At 38.7% G+C, this 21,210-nt stretch overlaps 2 protein-coding genes across 7 annotated transcripts in view; one reads left to right on the top strand and one right to left on the bottom strand.

The window, feature by feature from the left end:
- LOC116178534 (tight junction protein ZO-2-like) overlaps positions 1–11,649 on the bottom strand; it is a 61,682-nt gene extending 50,033 nt beyond the window's left edge. For 5 of the 6 annotated variants that reach the window (XM_031498044.1, XM_031498045.1, XM_031498046.1 and 2 more), the window contains exon 1: positions 11,531–11,649. In XM_031498044.1, coding sequence (XP_031353904.1) covers positions 11,531–11,644 — 114 coding nt within the window. In that variant the 5' untranslated portion in view covers positions 11,645–11,649. Of the gene's footprint in view, positions 1–782; positions 1,340–11,530 lie in introns of those variants that run through there. The other variant, XM_031498047.1, reaches the window with a different exon arrangement.
- LOC116178535 (heat shock protein 68-like) lies at positions 9,292–11,502 on the top strand. The gene has a single exon (XM_031498050.1). It carries the CDS (start codon positions 9,554–9,556, stop codon positions 11,444–11,446), a length of 1,893 nt encoding a protein of 630 aa, XP_031353910.1. The 5' UTR covers positions 9,292–9,553; the 3' UTR covers positions 11,447–11,502.
- Positions 11,650–21,210: the final 9,561 nt, after the last annotated feature.

Here is a 21,210-nt window from a genome sequence, read left to right as displayed (position 1 = left end):
TTGGCGGTAGATAGCGGCTTAACGAAGCACTTTTGGATAGAGGTAAGTAGGGTTAAATGGTCCTATTTTGATCCCAAGAACCCCTGGTAGCGCGTTGTACAGACCTTTTAGGGACACCCTGTATATCTATGTGGCCAATTTTCAAAATATTCGGAGGTCCGAGACTTTTAGTCATATGATGTGTTTTAAAATGTTCAAAATATTTCAATTTTCAAAGGCAATCTCAATAGTGAATTCCCAACAACAATATTAAGCAGTAGCTAACGTAAGAGGATTACCCTGAAGATTAGCAGAACGTTTATTTACATCGGGAGACGTGTATGCAGGGTATCCGTAAACTGAGATCAAAGCAACCGAGGCACGCGAGCGACATCCCTAAGGCCCTAAGGTGTGCAAATGGTAAATAGATTAAAGGTATCTGGTGAAATGTAGAGAAACACAAGTGGTCCAAATACAGATCCCCGAGGCACCCCGCAGATAAATGCCATAAAAAAATTAATAAAATAAATCACTGCGATCAGGATATGAGCAATGCCGATAAGAATACAATCGGCGAATTGTATTTGTCATGATCTGCAGATTTCGAAACGGAGCTTCTGACCTCCGGTCCGCAGCGGAGGTAAATCGTCAATCATTCGCAGATAATTTCCATCTGAAAACAATTTTTACCGACGATAAAATACGGCACTCACAACAAATAAACGGCCGTATCACGTTTGGCGCAATAAAAAAAGCACCCAACAGGTTGTGAATAACAAACAGAAATTCTTTAAATGCCTCACCTCAGGTAAATTCGAGATCAAATTATTATTGACCATAGATTCCATGTTATTATCGAGACGTAAAGAGTGAACTTTAAAAAAATTCCATATTCCTGGCAGTCATTTAAAAGGCACCACGTTGCTTCTGGTCACATAATAACGAAAACGCACTGCTCGCGCGAGAAACTTTCGAAACGGAATCGCACAATTGAATCCATTAACGTGCACTTTAATTTGTTTTGATTGTTAACGGACGACGCCAACTTGTTCGCACCTCACTAGAGCTTTCAATTTTCCTTCACTAACAATCTTCAACTCTGGTCGGTCTTAAAAGTTGAAGAAAGGCGAGTCGTTTCTCCCACCCCATCGATACGTTCAGATTTAGCCGTTAAGAGATTCTTTAACTTTACCCGATTATTGCCAGCAATTGTTTTGAGTCATCGGTTTTTCTTTTTTTTCTCTCGTAATTCGAATTGTTTTTTTCGTTCGCGGGCGTGGGCGTACGGGCAGACGTTTAGGCGCACCTGCTCGTAGCCGTCAATACGGAAGAATTGGTACGCGGCCAGCACGCGGTTTTATTGTAGGAGTTTCTTTGGAAAGGAATGTTCGTTCGTTTTACAAATATTTGAAAGCAAAGGCGGCCGGACGTTCACGATTTATAAATCTTGAAAGACAACAATCTCGAAAGCGCCTTATCTGCCGACAACACGCAATGCAAGTAATTGCCCTGCGGTCTGCATGTCGCATGCGAAGTTTCCATTTTCGTTTTTGAGCGAAGGGTCGATCGTTATCCGTTTTAAAAACGGCCATTATCGGCCGCACGTATTTGCGATGGAATTATTTCTCGAAGCGAAGGTTTCTTTACCCTTGTTACGAGGGACATTTTTATGTAATCTACTTCGATATGAAAGAGCAGCTTTTCAAAATAGTCGGCAACATTCACATCGCCATCAGAAGACAATTTTGGAGTTTCTTGAATTTGGGGAAAAGATAGTATAGTTACAGGGTGCTTAATTCCTGGAAAAGACATTCATCGAAAACTTGTTCAACTACTGTACTCAATCAACAGAATCCCCTAACAATCCCAGAAAACTGTTTCCATTAATTTTTCCGCTGAACACTATGTTTTCGCTTTTTCTTTCATGCATCCACTGCATCGATTTTTGTCTCCTTGGAGGATCCCAGGTTCCATTGCCAGTGATAATAATTAAAACAATATCGATAGCTGGCCTTAAAGCATGCAAATTTTCCGGGCAAATTTCTTGCCTGACAATCAAGTTCCTTTTCCGGTGTAAGAGAGCCTGGGAATCCATCTCACGAACACTTTGTTCATCCCCAAATGGACGTGTATAATTTTCAAAACTATTACCTACTTTTGATAATGATCTTTGCTACTACTTTCTTATTTCTTATAGGCCCCATATTGGACCGGTAACTAGATCTTACTGAATCAACATGATGGCGCTGCATTCAACTCAATTTCTTTTTTGTCTTCTATCTCATTCGGTAAATGTCCAATAATATGAGGTCCATAAGAAAGTAGTAGCCGATACCTTCCACATACAGCGTGTTATGGACATTCTGATAGACTCAGATTCTCCAAAAAAATGCTAGAAGGTTCTAACGGGAATCGTCCGTTTTTTCTATCGAAATTTGGCATTTTCAGTTTTTTCTCAATTGTTTTCAAAGATTACTCAAAAACTTCAAATGTTTTTTTTATTCACGAAAAGTGGCAACTTTGCTCCCATTTCACCTTCTCTCTCGCCCTTATAAAGATCTCAATGGCGAACCACAAATTTTAACCACTGCAACGAAGCACCTGTTTTCGTACAAGGACTTATACCAGTTTTAATAAACGCACCGTGCATTGATGGAAGCTGAACACTCAGTACTTCGACCTCGACTTCGACGAACTCAAACGGGCACTTCGTTACGAGAAACTGTAGCTTCTGGACCTATGTAGTTTGAAAGGTTCCACCCTGTAAATACAACTTGCGACGATACATACATTTTTGAGAGTTGGCAACCATGCAATTTCTAGGAGGGGAAAAAGCTGCCTGCGCGATCTAAAAAACACGAACGGGGGCATCTTGTCTTGAATGGCGGTCGTGAACGCGTCGCTCCATAAATGTTTGTTGTTATTTTGTGTTATTTAATGCAGGTAGTAATTTTTGCATTTCTTTATATCGTATTTGTGTTTTGTACATATGCCACATTTTATAGTTTTTGTGTGTTTGAATCTTTGTTGTTGAAATTTACTTGGTTTAACCGCAATGCAGAATGAAATGTTTAATACCGTTATCCTATTGTTTGTAATCGTTTACGTTTTTGGTGTAATGTTTGCTTAATTTATGTTTATTGATGTTGATTACTTGGTCTTGTCTCTGAAGTTACATTCATATAAGTTTTGATAATTTTATTTTAATATGTGGAAATTACCGATTCGTTTGCTGTATGTACTGACTTGTTGTTTGTTACTAACAATTTTCTCCGTGAATGAAGCAGTCACGGGGGTGGTAAAAACTGTAGTTGAAATTGATGTACGACACCTAATTTCGTGATTGTCTTCGACATTCAACTGTAGGCTCGAAACCCCGAAACCAGGGGCGGGCTACCTATCTTACAGGAGCGGGATTACGCTAATCAAAGCTCTTCAGTTTAGAATCTACAGGGTGATTCCTATAGTACCTGCCACCGTTTGGGAGCGTGTAGGTGGTGCGTAGGGGAGTATTTTGATATAGGACACTTGGGGTCGGAAATCTAAAATAAGGGTGCCAGAGCCAAATTTACCTTCTGGAATTTCGCGCCTGTAGGTAGGCAACCCAACCGGCCGGCGGTGCACACGGAGCGATCTCAGGCGGCGATGTGTGGCTGACACTTGATCAGAATTTTGTTTAAACCCACGAAATCCCGTCTGCAACGACGCGTATCAAGTGAATAAACACTATGGCAATAGTATAATAATAGTTGGCTAGATGTAGGAAGTGCATTGAGAACAACGGTGGCCACGTTGAACACTTGTAAACGTTATTGCTTTTGACTGTCGTTTTCCCTCCTTCCCTCCCATGTCGCTTCCTCGCGCTAACTCGCTCTGCATCGCTCCGCGCGAAACGTCGGTCGGTTGGGTTGCCTACATACAGGCGTGAAATTCCAGAAGATAAATTTGGTTCTGGCGCCCTTATTTTAGATTTCCGACCCCAAGTGTCCTATATCAAAATACTCCCCTAGGCACCCCCTATACGCTCCCAAACGGTGGCAGGTACTATAGGAATCACCCTGTATGTGCGATAAATGAGTGGCGATTCAATAATTTCCATATATCTTGTTTTTAGTTAAATTTGCCTACAATGTCATGTAATTTTCCATCTTGCTTTTAACAAAAGGACTTTATTACACCAAAGATGAGTCACATCCTGTATATTTCACCCTTTCTTAGAATCTTGGTACCTGCTTACCTGACCCATAATTCCCAAAACTTGTTTTTAACCTATTTGTTACCTTTTGAAGTTTACCTCCTACCTTTTGTGATGTTATAATTTTATGTTACTGTAACGTAATTTATAAATTCGGGTTCGATTTATATCAATATTTATTAAACAAAATTAAAACACTATAAAAACAGTACAATTTATATCGACTATTTATATCACACTTCGCAATTTATATCAGATTTTCGCGCTCTATGTTTCGTCCGTACTCGATCTCGTTCGATAGTAAAACTCCCGCGATGTTCGGTCCGCAACCATTTATACACGCAAGCAATGTAAGTCCAGTACATTCTCGAATATTCCTACACAAAATCCCACTATCGCGCGCGTAGAAAATTCCAGAGCGCCAAAGGCGACGTCATGTCAGGAGCGTTTCCGTTACATTACGCATTCACATCATTACAAACAATTAATTTTACAACACAATTTGATATTAATTTGACGGCTGGTTTTTTTTATTGGTAAGTTCTTTTTTTCCCAGCCTATTTCTATTTTGATTTGCTGAACTACCATTTTCAAAGTTTATTTTTGCAATGTAATTTATTTTGGACTTAAATTTTCGAGCTTTTACAATCAATAATAATTGCGATCATTATTAAACAAACTTTGCACAATTTGAGTGTTTTATTTTAAGTTCCTTCCCTACTGCGCTTCAGGTCAAAGCGTTGTCTACAACTAACGTAAGGGGGCCCTGCCTACAGATGTTTGATCACGTGCCACTTATCAAATTTAAGCGGAATCTTGTTTAGTTTTGGAGGGAATAGTCTTTCGGGTGGGCATTTTTAAACGTTGCCGAGTTTATTTCCGTGTTCTTGTAGTGTGAAGTTAGCGTAGAACCTGGGGGTTAAGTTCTTCACTAGGAGACGGTAAAAGTAATTACTTTTATTTCTAGCCGTCGTGTTTTAGCCGCCGATAAAGTAAACCAGCTGCCGAACACATGTTTCTAATTGTTCCCGTACAGACATGTAAATTATTGTTGTAGCATGGGGAAGCAGGGGAAGAATTCATATTTTAGTATTTCAGCTCCCTTCCTTAATTATTAACCGATTTTAGTTTCCCAAGGTTTAGCGGGAACCATCCCGAAAGCTGTAAAGTCATGCAGTTCATTTCATTATCGCAGATCTTTTGCGATTGGCCAGAAATTCCATGTAACATGGGCTATCGAATTTGGAAATTTTAATCCGACCAATTAAGTGAGTATAATTAACCGTAGTTCATTAATTGTGTTGCAACAAACTTCGTGATGTGTCTAGTGCCAAAAGAAGCGCGCTTAATTAACTTAGATTTCAAGGGTAGTCCCAGATTTTTAGGACGTCAAAGAGTAACAGCATGATTTAGAGGTATCTTTTGGCATTTTTTTTCTTTGTTCGCGTGCGTTTTGGGCGTTTTAGTTTTCCAATTTTACGACACCGTACTGTTTAATTTTAAGCTAAGCGCTTGATATTTTCATTCCGTTTGGTATAAACGGATGTTTTTTCCTGCCTTAGCTAGTAGATATCATTAGTTGCCAACTGTAAGTAGAGGGTAAGTCAAGATTTTAGTGCGTTCCCTGGAGACCCCTAGGATTATTACAAAATCAAATCCTAATATCACATACTCGTCGTTTACTTTCTGCCTGTACGCTTCCCTATTTTTCCCCTTAACCCTCCACTCTCACCCCTCTCACGTAATACCAAGGCCAGCTCTGCGAGATCATCACGGTACGCGTATCCAGCAAGCAGTCCTTGTGAATACTGTCTGCGTTTAATGCGGAATTTCAATTATTGTGGGAAAATTGCCCCAGGAAGATTCACTCCAGCAAATCCAATTTCAAAAATTTACCTCCGGGATATTCACTTTCACGAAAGATCGCCATGAAGTAGAATCATCCCCGAAAGTTCTCGAAAACCTCGCCCCCAAAAGATTCCCTCACGGAATTAAGTCCCGCCTTCGAAACAATTGTCCTCAAATATTTGCCTCCAGGAAAATTTTTCCTTGGAGATTCTAAGGTTCACCTAAATTTCTGTGATGATATTCGTCGTCACAGTAAACTCTCTTCTGAAAGGTTTCCGCTAAGATTTTTTGGGAAATTTCAGCTCCCTTGTCGATTTCCACGCGAAAGTTTCGCTCCAGAATTTTCCCCCAAAGTAGATGTGGCACAGCGAAATTGTTATTTGGAACTTGGTCCAAGGAACATTAACGTTCGAAAAAGCTAGACCGTCAAATATTTTCCTTGGAATAATTGCTACCTACTTTATTTTAATTCGTTTCCTATCTAAATATCTACTCTACAAAACTGTTCCTTAGGTGAATATTGGCCCTAGAGAAATTCGGCGCAGTAAATTCGCCCTTAAAAATTGGCGCTTTAAAAACTGAATTCTAAGATCTAAACAGTAAAACAGTAAGAAATTCATGATCTGGCTTTAGAAATTCCATTTTTCTCTTAGAAGGCCTGCAACGAAGTTACATTTTCCGCCTTGACGTTTCATACCTGAAGTTATAACCACACCGTATATTTGTGGAGTCGACGAGCTTTACCGAACATCCGGTAGGTATTTAGAACCGTTTTAAGTTGGGAGCTTTGTTACTAAGTAGTTTCTGCATTTACTTATTTGTTCTAGGAGACGAGTGAGCTGTGTTTTTATTTTATTTGTACTGCCGATAACGCACGTAGCTTCGTAGTGAATTTATCCGTTTGGCAACCGTGCCTGTAGGAATATTTAAATTGTTTTTACAGTCGCCGAAAGTTCTCTTGCCAGAGAAAAAGAGAGAGAATCAATCTTATTAAGTTTTAGGTCCGTTAATTATCGATTAATCGATTTGATTTTTCTAATGGTATACGAAAATCCAGGACTGAAACCGGCAAGGTCGTGCCGTTAACGAAAATATCAAAGTGATAACAGATTGCGCCACTTGGCCTCACATTCCAAGGAACAAAATGTGATTGCTAGACCGCCGAATTTGGAGATTTCATTCCGACTGTTTGGATAAGTATAATTAACCGTTATTAGTTGAATGGGTTACAGATAACCTCTGATTAAGTCGAGATTATATCCGTTAGGTGCGTTCTTAAAAAAATTGAAATTTGACACTGGCTCCATATTTTTCTCATCGGGAGTCGGGGAGAGGCGTAATTAATTAAAAACAGTTTTAATTTTTTGAACGTATCGAAGGTATAATCGTATGAGACGGGAATTCCAGTTCCCTACGCTCCAAAATTAATAAGAAAAAGTGTTTTCCCGAGAAATTTTGGTGCAGTCGATTTTTGGTAAAAAAAGAAGGTTATACACTGCCTTTTTTTGAGGCCCGAAAAAAAATTGTCTCAGATCGACCCGGAAAAAATTTTTCTTATAGAATGGGGCATGTAGAATCCATAATTTCAAACAGTTTCAAGATTGGGCTACTAGTTCAAAAGTTACAGCCCTTTGAATTTTCTTTCGAAATTGATTTCTAGTGTATAACTTTTGATCGACAAGTCTGATCGAAAAAGTAACAATTGTTTTGGATTCTACGCCCCAAAATTAATAAGAAAAAGTGTTTTCCCGAGAAATTTTGGTGCAGTCGATTTTTGGTAAAAAAGGAAGGTTATACACTGCCTTTTTTTGAGGCCCGAAAAAAAAATTGTCTCAGATCGACCCGGAAAAAATTTTTCTTATAGAATGTGGCCTGTAGAATCCATAATTTCAAACAGTTCCAAGATTGGGCTACTAGTTCAAAAGTTACAGCCCTTTGAATTTTCTTTCGAAATTGGTTTCTAGTCTATAACTTTTGATTGAGAAGTCTGATCGAAAAAGTACGAATTGTTTTGGATTCTACGCACCAAAATTAATAAGAAAAAGTGTTTTCCCGAGAAATTTTGGTGCAGTCGATTTTTGGTAAAAAAGGAAGGTTATACACTGCCTTTTTTTGAGCCCCGAAAAAAAATTGTCTCAGATCGACCCGGAAAAAAAATTTTCTTATAGAATGTGGCCTGTAGAATCCATAATTTCAAACAGTTCCAAAATTGGGCTACTAGTTCAAAAGTTACAGCCCTTTGAATTTTCTTTCGAAATTGGTTTCTAGTCTATAACTTTTGATTGAGAAGTCTGATCGAAAAAGTACGAATTGTTTTGGATTCTACGCACCAAAATTAATAAGAAAAAGTGTTTTCCCGAGAAATTTTGGAGTAGTCGTTTTTTGGTAAAAAAAAGGAAGGTTAAGTATTCAAATACTATGCGAAGTATTTGAATACTTTAAAGGATTTGAATACTAAAAAGTATTTACAAAATCGAATACTGCCCAGCTCTGGGGGTTTTAATGCTAAAACGGGCAATAATTCAAAGATTTTAAAAGCCAGTCAATCGATAGTTTTTTCTTAAAGATTCAAACCGTTAATTCTACAAAAATGAAAAAAATTGGGTTTGGATACAATCCTCCTTCAGCGACATTGAATAAGGAACGATAGGCGCCTGATTGTGCACATTGGAATCTTGCTAACGGTAAATACGAAACGAATTTTGAAACGTTGTCATTTTTGGTGTATCCTTGTATTTGAAAACTTACGAGCAAACCACCATTTTATTGATGCAACTATTTGGCGTTAACAAGTTGACCAAAAAATTGAAAACCCTTGGTTAGATTATCACAAGTAGGAGAAAGCTTTATCACCAAGTAAAAATTTGCAGTTTGTTTAATCTCTCAACGTAAAGAATCTTACGTGACTTTTAGACCCGGTGCGCTAGCTAGTTGAAAAACAATAGCGACGATACGGACGAACGAACGGACGGATATAGGTAGCAATACAAAATTATTTCGATTAAGAGAATCGTTAATAATATATAAGTGGGAAAGTCATTCCGGTCACGCGAGTGCCTGAAGTGTATCTTTTAATTTTTCTATTACTTAACCTACAGTAAAAAGGGCTTTATTGGTGGTTTCAGGGGTAGTAGTTTTGACGAAAAAAAAACGTATGAAGTAATGCATTTGCATTTTTCCAATTCGCAATAAATCGAGGACAATCCCACGGAATGGAAAATAACAATCAAGTATTGAATTAACAATTTTCTATTTTTACGTGCAGTGATTCATGCAACATTAAAATAAGTGACTTCGTGTCCTGAGCCAAATCGCCGTAGAACACGCGAATGTCCTGGTACATTCGATTACTTTCCGCTATAGCACAATCAAATTTGAACAAGCTCCCCTTGAAAATCAAATTTGTGGTATAGACGAGTTTAGACGATCGCGTCGAATATATTCGCGCCGATCTTGCTGCGTCTAAACAATTTGAAACGAAATCTAGGCGCGCTTCTGTGAGTAAACAAAGGTGACATCCGTCTAAAAAAAATGGTTGTGCCGGCGATTGGTATCGATTTGGGTACGACGTACTCGTGTGTCGGTGTTTTTCAGCAAGGAAAGGTGGAAATTATCGCCAATGACCAAGGGAATAGGACGACCCCAAGTTACGTCGCCTTCACCGAGACGGAGAGGCTCATTGGGGACGCCGCCAAAAATCAGGTCGCGATGAACCCCAGCAATACCGTCTATGATGCGAAGAGACTGATCGGGCGAAAATTTGACGATCTAAACGTTCAGAAAGATTTGAAGCACTGGCCCTTTAAAGTCGTCAACGAGGATGGGAAGCCGAAGATTAAGGTCGAGTATAAGGGCGAGAAGAAGCTTTTTAATCCCGAGGAGATTAGCTCCATGGTGCTTGTGAAGATGAAGGAGATCGCCGAGGCTTACTTGGGAGGGAACGTCAGAAATGCTGTCATTACTGTGCCCGCTTACTTTAATGACTCCCAACGTCAAGCCACCAAGGACGCCGGTGCCATTGCCGGTATTAACGTGCTGCGTATTATCAACGAACCGACAGCTGCCGCTTTGGCTTACGGTTTGGACAAGAATCTCTCAGGTGAGCGCAATGTGCTAATCTTCGATTTGGGCGGAGGCACTTTTGACGTCTCCATTTTGACAATTAACGAAGGTTCGCTTTTCGAAGTGAAATCAACAGCAGGCGACACCCACTTGGGAGGTGAAGATTTTGATAACCGCGTGGTTAATCACTTCATGGACGAATTCAAGCGTAAGTATAAGAAGGATATGTCCACAAATCCTCGTGCAATCCGCCGTTTGCGCACTGCGGCCGAACGGGCTAAACGCACCTTATCGTCCAGCACGGAGGCATCGCTCGAAATTGACGCCCTCTATGATGGCGTCGACTTTTACTCGAAACTCTCACGGGCGCGCTTCGAAGAGCTGAACGCCGACCTCTTCAAAAGCACCTTACTCCCAGTCGAAAAGGCCCTAAACGACGCCCAGATGGAGAAGAGAAGCATACACGACGTGGTTTTAGTCGGAGGCTCCACACGCATACCCAAAATTCAGTCTCTTCTCCAAAACTTCTTCGGAGGCAAAACGCTCAACCTCTCCATTAACCCAGACGAGGCTGTCGCTTACGGCGCGGCGGTCCAAGCCGCAATCCTAAGCGGTGACCAGAGCTCCAAGATACAAGACGTCCTCTTGGTGGACGTAACCCCCCTGTCACTCGGAATCGAAACTGCCGGCGGCGTCATGTCCAGAATCATAGAGCGTAACTCGCGTATACCGGGCAAGCAGACGCAGACCTTCACGACGTACTCGGACCAACAGCCCGCGGTCACGATACAGGTGTTCGAAGGCGAGCGGGCGATGACGAAGGACAACAATCTCCTCGGCAATTTCGATCTCACCGGCATTCCGCCGGCCCCGCGCGGCGTGCCCAAAATCGACGTCACCTTCGATCTGGACGCGAACGGCATTCTGAACGTCTCGGCGGTCGACGAGAGCACCGGAAAATCGAAGACGATCACCATCAAGAACGATAAAGGCAGGCTTTCGAAACGCGAGATCGAGAGAATGATCGCCGAGGCCGAGACCTACAAGGAAGATGACGACCGCCAGAAGGATCGCGTCCATAGCAAAAACCGCCTGGAAACCTACGTCTACGGCGTGAAGCAATCTGTGGAGGAAAACGGAGACAAGCTGAGTGCGAGCGATAAGGACAGGGTGCTGAAGGAGTGCCAGGCGTGCATCAAGTGGTTGGACGGAAATCAGACCGCCGAAAAAGACGAGTACGAGTACCGCTACAAGGAGATTTCGCGCGTTTGCAGCCCCATCATGAGCAAATTGCACGGCGGTGGTAGTTCGGGAAGACGTGGCAAAAGTGGAGAAGGGCCGATTATTGAAGAGGTAGATTAAGGTTGCGGGTTTATTGTGTATCACTTACTAAATAAAATAGCGTGCTTTTGTTAGTATTGATTTTTTCTGTTATTGGTCACTTACCCTTCTCAGCAGGATATTTCTGGAATTCACGTTTTTCCTTCTCGCCCTCTTCCTTCCCAAATTGTTAATTTTTCCACTTTGTTCCACGAAATTATACCGCTTTCCAGTTTTCATTTTAATTATCGTTGCTAAAGTAAGCACAATTCAATTGGTAACTTGAAATTTGATATTCAGTCTTTTTCGCCCACCAAAAATACAGAGAGATCTTGCACAAGTGTACTATGTGTTGCCTATACGCTTGAATTCAATATCGAATTTTGTTAATTTTTAACGACAGCAGCTACAGAACGGTTTTCTCATGGAAGCTTGGACCCAAATTGGAGAATCCTAAGTGGGTTTAGATACCGGCTACGATTACAAAGAAGCTCCCTGGTCCGAACCTGGATTCAGGAGAACCTTACTTAAGCATCTCCTCCTCCTCTTACAAACTAAAAAACAATACAAAAAGAAAATGTCCAACTTCAGAAATAAGAAAAGAAACGGGCATAGAATTCGAAATTCTGAGAATATAAAAAATCCCAATAATTGCGGATTTTTTCTTACGTTAACATGCCTTACCTAGGCTACAACATGATGCCGGCTCGTGTGGCGCAGTTGAGTTAAAGCTCGGCTGCGGTAGTGGTTCGAATCTCGGTTTGGGTATGGATTTTTGTAAATACGTAAATGCAAAAATAAAAATAAAATAAATAGTTATTGATTATACAAGGGAAAAAAGTTTAAGATTTTAGCTCGAGGTTGTGTTGTGTGAACATCTTAAATGCACCTTGTATAGTGTATGTGCAGTGTAGGAAACGCTCTGGCTCTGGTAGACGTGAATCTAATAGTTGCTTACATTAGGTTTACAATAAATTATAGTTATTATTCCACATCAGGGGCTAGGGCTAGGCCATTGGCGTGTTTTTTCCAATGTTTCTTTAAGTTTTAAGGGATTTCGGGATCTCGCCCCCGAGATAGATAACTTGCCCCTCGTCCGGGGTTTACTAGCTTACAGTTGCTTGTCGAGGTCAATCACGTAATTAGGTGTCGTAACTCATTTAGTTACAGTGTTTGCCACCCCCTGACCGCATTCACGTAGAAATTGTTAGTTACAAACAACAATTCGGTACAGATTCACGTCAAACAATTTGATAATTTCCAGATTTCCACATGTTTAAAAGAACGATCAAAATCTCAGTTGGGGCCAAGACCATGTAATCAAACATAAACAAAAATATAGCAAACATTACACCAAAAATGAATGAACGCGATTTCAAACAAAAGGTTAACGGTATCAAACACATGAAGGTACATTGAGGTTAAATCAAATCAACTTCAAAATCAAATATGTAAAATGTTATATACAAAACATAAATACATTATAAAGAACTGCAAAGATTACTACCCGCATTAAATAATACAATAAAAACAAACATTTACGGAGCGATGCTTTCGTGAACGCCATTAAAAGCAAGATGCCAAAAAACCAACGATGGTACTCTCGAGATGGCGCAGACAGCTTTTCCCCTCCTGTGGTTTACAGTTCTCAAAAATATATGCATCATCGTAGGGCGGATCCTCTCAACACTGTACAAATATTCTCATTACCCTCTATTTTTTTGGTTGTTTCGTTCTTTTTTAAGTGGGACTATTTGGGGGGGGGGGGGGGGGGAATCTTTGTCCCATGTTATTTTGGTTTTTTAAGGCACCATTGTACCCGCCACATTTGTTTTTTAGCGCATTTTTTAAGAATTAAAAAAAAATGTGCTATTTGCGTTTTGTCCGTCCGTCCGGACCCCACTTCTGTCGTTTCGAACTACCTACTTCAAGGGGAATGGTCCTAGAGTCCTGGAATTTTGCAGTAGGTAGCCTATACCTTGAAGGTGTGACAGACGGTCATCAAATTTCGCCGACTAAAAGCCAGCCCCCCCCCCCCCCCCCCCCCACGAATTATTTCCTGAGATGCTGTTTTTGAAAGTAAAACGTGCATAACTTTTACATACGACAACCAATTGTTCTTAGATTTTGCATACGCATGGCATTAGTAGTGTCAAGTTAAACTTTAGAAAATGGGGGGGGGGGGGTTAACACATGTTCTACCCTTCATGGTATTCTCATCGAAATAAATTGGTTTGTACAAACTATAACTTTCCCGTGCGACTCTTTTTCGAGATCAGTGAGCGACGTGGCCGGGGGGGGGGGGAGGTAAAAATTAAATTTATCTCTAATTGTATTCTAATTAAAGCCCTCAACGAAAGGAACCGTTTTCTACCAAATACTGTCCTTCTTTCTGTCCTCTTATCAAAGTACGGGGTAGAGGTGTAGGGGGGGTGGGGGGGGGTGGAGTGGAACTAGTTTTATCCTTCATGGTACTCTAATGAAAGGTCTCAACGAAAGGAATTAATTTCTACCAACCATAGCCCTCCTCCTCGGCCTCTTATCGTGATCGAGTATATTCCCTTATACCTCAAGAACGGATTGTCGGAAGAGGGTACTCACAAAGGGCGATTGAGACGTCTGCAAGAAATATATCCATTGGTGATGTCAAAACAAAAGCTAGTTCGGTTAAAAAAATGCGCTTTCTCTTCACAGGAGTTGTGCACAATTTATACTTGTTTTAAAAATGGGATCATTGTCCCCTGCTCTTTTGGGTTATTTCATTTTATCTTTAGCGCCTTTAATCTCACATTGGCCGGCTGGCTGGAAGGAAATGCGAGCCCGTAGAAGAACGCTTGTAGAAAGATGAGGAGGCTACACAATGTGGGGTCGGCGACATCCGGGCGCCATCACCGAGCGTGGTGTACTAACCTGGTGATGTTTCAGTTTTTTCCTCTCTTCTTCTGCAGTTTCGGTCCGATTGTTTCCAAATGAGTGTTCTAAACGAAGCATCCGTGTTGCGCCCTGAAGTTATGACCACACCCTATATTTGTGAAGTTTTCCAGCTTTGCTGAGCATCCGGTATCGAGAAGCGTTGTAAGCTTGGCGCTTCGTTACCAAGGAATTGCTACTTATTTGCTCGAGAAGTAAGTTGTCTGTGTTTACATTTTGTGTAAAACGCCGATAACGCGCGTAAGTTTTGTATTGAATTGAGCAGTTTGCCAACCGTTCCGGTAGGATTGTTTGTATTGTTCTTGTAGCCTCCGAAAGCTGGTGTAACCGAGAAGGAAAACTATTAATATTTTGAGATTTCAGCGCCGTTAATTAGTTATTAAGCATTTTAAGGGCCGATATACGGTTCCTGTCACAAAATGTGAGGTGTAAGGACATCTTGTAAGGTTTCCCTTTCCGTAGAACTATGTAAAATAGTAATTTACTACTATTATTCCACCTACTTGTTTCCAAGAATAAGTAAAAACGAGGATAGAAACGAGTTCCAAAGTTTGCAGCCATGCATGTGTTTAGATAACGACAGCAGTCGTTGTGCCGGGAAAATACCAATTAAGCCCAGGTGTCAATTGGATTAATGAATATTGAAGTTTGAATGCCCCTAATTGGGTACCTAAGCATTGTTAATGACTTACTTTTTAATGATCTTGGTTCCCTGCTCTTTTGGTTTTTTAAAATGGGATCATTGTCTCTTGTTCTTTTGCATGTTTTTAATTTTTTTCTGAAATTGGACTTACTTGACATGAGTGGGAGATGACCTAAGAAGATTCTGCAAAGATGTTGAGAAGGTTTAGGGACAGCGCGAAAACGTAAAATAGCTAATTGTTGTAATTCTTTCAGGAGAGGAAAAAAATTTCCCCAAAATTGAAAACTAATTTCTTTGTCCTTGTTTGCGTTAATACGTAGGTTAAGACCACTGCAAGTGCATTTTTATGTTCAATTCGTCGTCGGTCTAGACTTAATCGTATTCGTTATTTTGCGTACGTATACTTTTCGGGATCATTTTCTGCACCTATCGATCGCGAACGCCGACGTTAACGCCTTAAATAGCCCGACGCCGACGTCGTACAGTCGCCACCATCGTCCAGAATAGTGAAGACGTTCCATCGAAGGGTTTAATCATGGAAGTGCACATACACACCCTTGTTTGAGCTGTGAATAGGTAAATAAATTCTCTATCTATAATTAGTGGCTCTAGTGATTAGGTAGATAAATGCGCTGCGCAGTTATTATATGAAAAAAACGTGATGAAGGGATCGAACCTCCGCTTCCTGCGGTACGCTTTGCAGATGAAATTATGACGATGGCACATATTGCGAAAAAGAAGTTCAATAGCACTCGTGTCGATGGCATCATATTATCATTATTATCACTTGAACGTTGAGTGATCATGTTTTTTTCCAAAAATAACGCATAAAGTACCTACGTCATGCGGTTACTTTGTGCGGAATGATAATATTTAACTGTAGCATTGATATGATAAGGACAACTGTTTATTATCAAAACAAGTAAAATTTCAGCAACCTATTTAGATTTGGCGTAAATTGTGAGTCGCATTTTGGAATAATTACGTTTTACAATTGCCTTTCAATGGTTTATTCAATAAAGTATCCCATACATTTTGAAATTTGTTTGCGTTTTACTTCACAATCTCACTTTTCTTTCTTTTGGCATATTTCGCGGATTAATCCGATCCGGATCCGGATCCTCGGGTTCGCAGATCCTTCTATTTTTCGGAAGTTTCAGACTTATCAAGTTTTTCAGTGCTTTGGGCTTCTTCATCGGAGCAGTTAGATTTTTAAGATTCCTCAGTTTCTTTGCGTCCTTTTGATTTTTCAAATCCACGGATTGTCAAGATTGTTCAGTCTTCGGATTTTTAATTTTTTTTTTCATTTTTCAGATTCTTAAGGTTTTTTTAGATTCTTCAGGTTCGTCGAGCTCTTCTCATGATTTAAATTTTGAAGGTCAATGAGATGGTTCACATTTTTGAAATTCTTCAGGTTTTTGTAAATTTTTTTAATTTTTGGTGTTCGAATTTTCGAATTCTCTTGTTTCATTTCTTTGAATTTTTGCAATTCTGGAGTTTTTCCAATTATTTCAATTTTTTCTTTTTTTCTTTATATCTCTGAGACTCATTTTGGAAATGAACTTGTTTTTCGGAATTGTTTCGACAGTGTGGATGTGGAAATGTTTAGATTTGTTTCGAAAAAGTCTTGAAATATTTCTGAAATGTCTCTGCTATTCATAAGGGAAGCCCAACCAGGCAGCCCTTAGACACACCAAAGACCCATTGTGCCTACCCCCTTTCCTTCGCAGCAGGTTCAGAGCCCATTCATAAGATCCTGTTTAGCTCAAGTTGCTTCACCTTCCCCGTTTCTAGATAACTGTTGCTAAGGAGCTGATCAGTGACAGTAGGTATGTTACGCCCCATATCAGACAAAAGATTTTTTAATATATATTTGATAAATAAAATATAGAAAATCAAACATACTGTAACGTAAATTTAATTGCGTGCTTTATTTATTACAACTAATTAACAATAAATTTATAACAGTAATTATTATTTATCACTTATCATTTATAACATAACTCAAGCATGTCATTTTCCCCGTAAGGATTGCGTTACATCCGCCTTCACGCTTATCGCCGATGATTAATCTCTCATCACCCCTCGATGTCTATCGGGATTTCTGGAATGTTCGCTGCAATACATAGTGCAACGTAAATTTAATTTTTTTTATAACAAAACACAAGCGGGAGCTTAAATCTTCACTTGGCAACGGTGCTAGAACTAACTATAACTACGGACACGTGGTAATGGACAGGGTAATTCAAAATTCGCTGTAATGATTTTAAGGGCATATTTACCAGCCAAAAAAAAGAAATTCGTTTTCTAGATACAGGGTGTCAAAAGTTTTTTTTAAAATCGGTTTTTATCAATTATTCAAAAACCTTTCAGCCAATTTAAATAAAATGGGGTAGGCTTATTTGTCATCATAAGGGTCTTCCTTCGGTGGATAAATAAAAACAGACTTTTTAAAAAACTTTTACACTCTGTATCTAGAAAACGAAGCAAGTTGGGACATACGATTATATGAAATATTTTTGGCTGGTAAATACGCCCTTAAAATCTTTGCACCCAATTTTTCATCACCCTGTGTAGCAAATCGCGGTCTTTTACGAATGCTTCCGAATCTTCTCGAATATTCTAGAAAAAGCACGTCATATTTTCCGGAAAGAATACGTTACATCCGCATTCGTTTCTTTTCACCGGTGACTAATCTCTGATGCCTATCGGGATTTCTGGAATATTCGCTAAAATATTGTATTTATGTGAAGTGTAGGTAACGAGTGTAATTAAAAGGTATGATTCATTTAAATTATTCTCTCTTTCACAATTTCAAAAATAAGATAATCTATATTTACGCTTACTATCGCTAATAGCATGTACAACCAGTGCGAAAATGTGATGCTGATTTTGATGGCCGATTCACGTCACGTGCTTGAACTTTTCTCCTTTTCAAGCAAATGGAAAAAAGTTCTGATACGCACAGTTCGGACACAGTATCATAATATGTAAGTACGTAGTAAGGTTTCTCAAAAGTTTCGGGAGCTATAAGTTCCAAACGAGTGAAGTAAAGGGTAATAAAAATTGCATTTTAGAGGGTTTAAAACTTTCATACACTGGGGAGTGTACAGCCCGGCAGTCCCCCTCTGGGTGTGCCACTGCTAAACATTGTATTAAACATGTTGCTTTCTCATTTGGTAGTAATAACTAAGATATAGGGTTTTGGTTTTGGGAATGTGTTTTTTTAATTACCTTTAAAATAAGGTGAAACTTGGCCCCCTACAAAAATTCTCCAGGGTAAGAAAGTTTTAAACTATCTAAAAATGTAGTTTTTATGGCCCCTTATTGATTCCAACATTTTGAAATTTTTCTTCACTTTTTGAAGAACTCCGTCCCGGACGTTTTCTGGTATACTTATAAAAAAGGGAAATTTGTAGGATATTTTTTAAAAAAAAGTGGTTTCGGAAAATTGAAAATGCGCCAGAAATTTAAAATGTTTAAAAAATGTCCAAAGTCTTGAAGCAAGGTTTTTCAATAGTCTCGAAAATGTTTAGGAATTTTTGGAAATGTTTCGGAAATACTTAATACGGATCATGTTTTTGATGTCTCCAATGTTTCGGTAATATCAGAAATGTTTCGGAAGTGTAAAAATTGTCCAATATCTTGAAAATGCGGACGATGTTCTGAAAGTGTCAGATGTTTTAGAAATGTTGGAAATTTCGAATGTTTTAAAAAGTTTCTAAACTGTAAGCAATATTGGAAACGCCGACATATGTATATCGAAAGTTTCGAAAATGACCAATATTTTGAAAATCTAGGACAGAAGCTTTGGGATTGAATGTTTTAGAAACGTTGGAAATGCATAAATAATTTTGTAAATATCAAAAATTTTTCGGTAGCGCCGAGAATGTTTTAAAAATATTGGACATGTGTGACAAATTTTGGAAATGTTTCGAAAGTGCCGAATGTTTTGAAAATTGTCATAAATGTCAAAAACTAGGTCATAGCTGTTTTGTAAACATTGTAAATGTTGCACGTTTCGGAAATGTCGAATATTTTTGAAAATGGAAATCTTTTGGAAATTTCGGAAACATCGAAAATGCTTCGGCGGCGCCGAAACGCAATATGTAAGATTGTAAGATAATCGATTATCAGACAAAGAATACTTGTAAAATTAATTATATTTACATTGTAATCAAGTAGATTTGGTTAATTTAATAATTAATCGTATAATGGTCAATAATTTTGCTATCTGTTATCATTAAAAAGCGAATTAAAATCTCATGTCAAAGTTCAATATCATGTCTTTAGTCCATAGGGGAGATGCAATTTATATATGTCGGTAATCGGCACCTTGAATTGTATTTCGACATTTTTTAATTCTATCGAAATGAGAAACTTTCTTTAATATTAAACTTGTTGCCATAGTTTTATATAATAAGAGAGTTTGTTTTGAAGTTTTTAGTTTTTTTATAACTTGTAATCGAAGTGATATTAAACCAATCAAAGAAAAACAAACATAAAACTTTCCCCATACTGGGTAACAAGCCACTCAACCATGTTTAACAATTTTTGCATTGGGGAAAAAAATGACCCCCCCCCCACTATTGATGGAAATACACGTTTTGAAGCACCAGGAATCCGAATCAAACAAAATTTCGATGATGTCGGTCTGTCTGTCTGTACTCTCATTTCCGGCTAAACGGTAGAACCGATGTTGTCAATTTATTTACCGAAGGAGTACATTTTCCAATAACGCCTAAAAATGATATTTTTTGAAATTTTAACTAAAAATGCTTCTAGCAAAGAACAGCTCACATGGGCATTGAATAACGCCTTAATTTTTCCCTTTTTTTGAAGTACCGATCAATGCATGGAAAATGCGCTAAAGTTAGGCGAAGTTACTAGTTAAAATCTTTGTACTTCTTTGTTAGTGATGTGCCATATCTGTTTCCGCCTATCGATAAGTATCGGACACTTATTACCTATCGACGTATTTTACTTATCGGTATGGCGTAATGGCGATAGCTATCAGTAAATCGATAGTTACGACACCTTATTTTTTAAACACTCAAATTTTGTTGCTAGTTCCAATTGTGCCCACTATAGTTCTAGATGGAAACAATATCAGGTCCGGTTCACATATACGCCCAAAACTTAATTTGTTTAAGAAATGGCGTATACGCCCCTATGACTTAATGCTCTCGAATCAGGACCGTAGCCAGATTAATTTATTAAGAACGGGCCAATAAATCTACAGAGCAGGCGGGCGAAATAAAATGATGATAATAATCTATGCATATCATATATGCCCCCAACCCCTGGGTTAACAGGGAAACACACAATATACCTTCCTCTTTTAATAACAAACTATTAAACTCCGTCTTTCATCCTAACCACTTTCTTGATTAATAGTTGACGTTCTTTTGTTAATTTTTTAAAGAAATCCAAAGGTTAAAAAGATCAAATCAGCCATTCCTGTATGAGAGATCATCGAAGACCTTTGTAGCTTTTTGATTCGCGTCATTATTGAAAATGAAGATCATTCACAGCAGTCGAACAACCAAACACTGCAACTGTTGCATATAGCTCGTACGTTTTTTTAAAAAGTTTTTTTTTACCATATAACATTTTGATATAAACTGGATGTTGAAAACGAAAGTATACGGGGTCAGGTAAAGGAATAATCGCACCTCGCACTTCATCTTTTCATTCAATTAAAAAAAGATTAGAAAGAAGTTTTTAAAGAAATTATTTGAACCTTTTTCAATCTGTACACTTTTTTTTTAATTTTTTTGAACATTTGCAATTTTTTTGAATCATTTGAATATTTTTTTTAATATCCTAGTGTGCTATAGTTTTCAAAAGAGAATTTAATATGCTGGCATTTTTAATTGCGACTCCGTATACTTATTTTGAAAACGGTAGATTATGCAACAATCATTTTTAATAAACACATTTCGATACAAACAAAGAAATTATAGGCTTTTATTTAAAAATGGAAAAATGCATCTTTTGTCTATAACTAAAAACAAATAACTGTAGGCTAGTTTGGTTTTTTTCATCGAGTTTATATCAGAATATATATACATCGAGACTGCAATGTCAATTTTTTTCTATTACTTATCGTTTTAGGGTTACCCATATAAACAACCAAATTTGGCCACCCTGTACAGAGAAAATAATTTATACACAATCGTGAATGTAGTCCAATTTTAATATTTGACATAATTCCCAATGCACCTTTCTT

Source organism: Photinus pyralis, unplaced genomic scaffold, assembly GCF_008802855.1.
Source record: "Photinus pyralis isolate 1611_PpyrPB1 unplaced genomic scaffold, Ppyr1.3 Ppyr1.4_LG8, whole genome shotgun sequence".
NCBI classification, from domain to species: Eukaryota; Metazoa; Arthropoda; class Insecta; order Coleoptera; family Lampyridae; genus Photinus; species Photinus pyralis.
Note: the sequence above shows the minus strand (reverse complement) of the source record. Positions and strands in the feature narration are given on the sequence as shown.

Bases quoted from the DNA above. Each gene is read 5' to 3' on its own strand.
- LOC116178535 (XM_031498050.1), top strand. From the start codon at position 9,554: ATGGTTGTGCCGGCGATTGGTATCGATTTGGGTACGACGTACTCGTGT.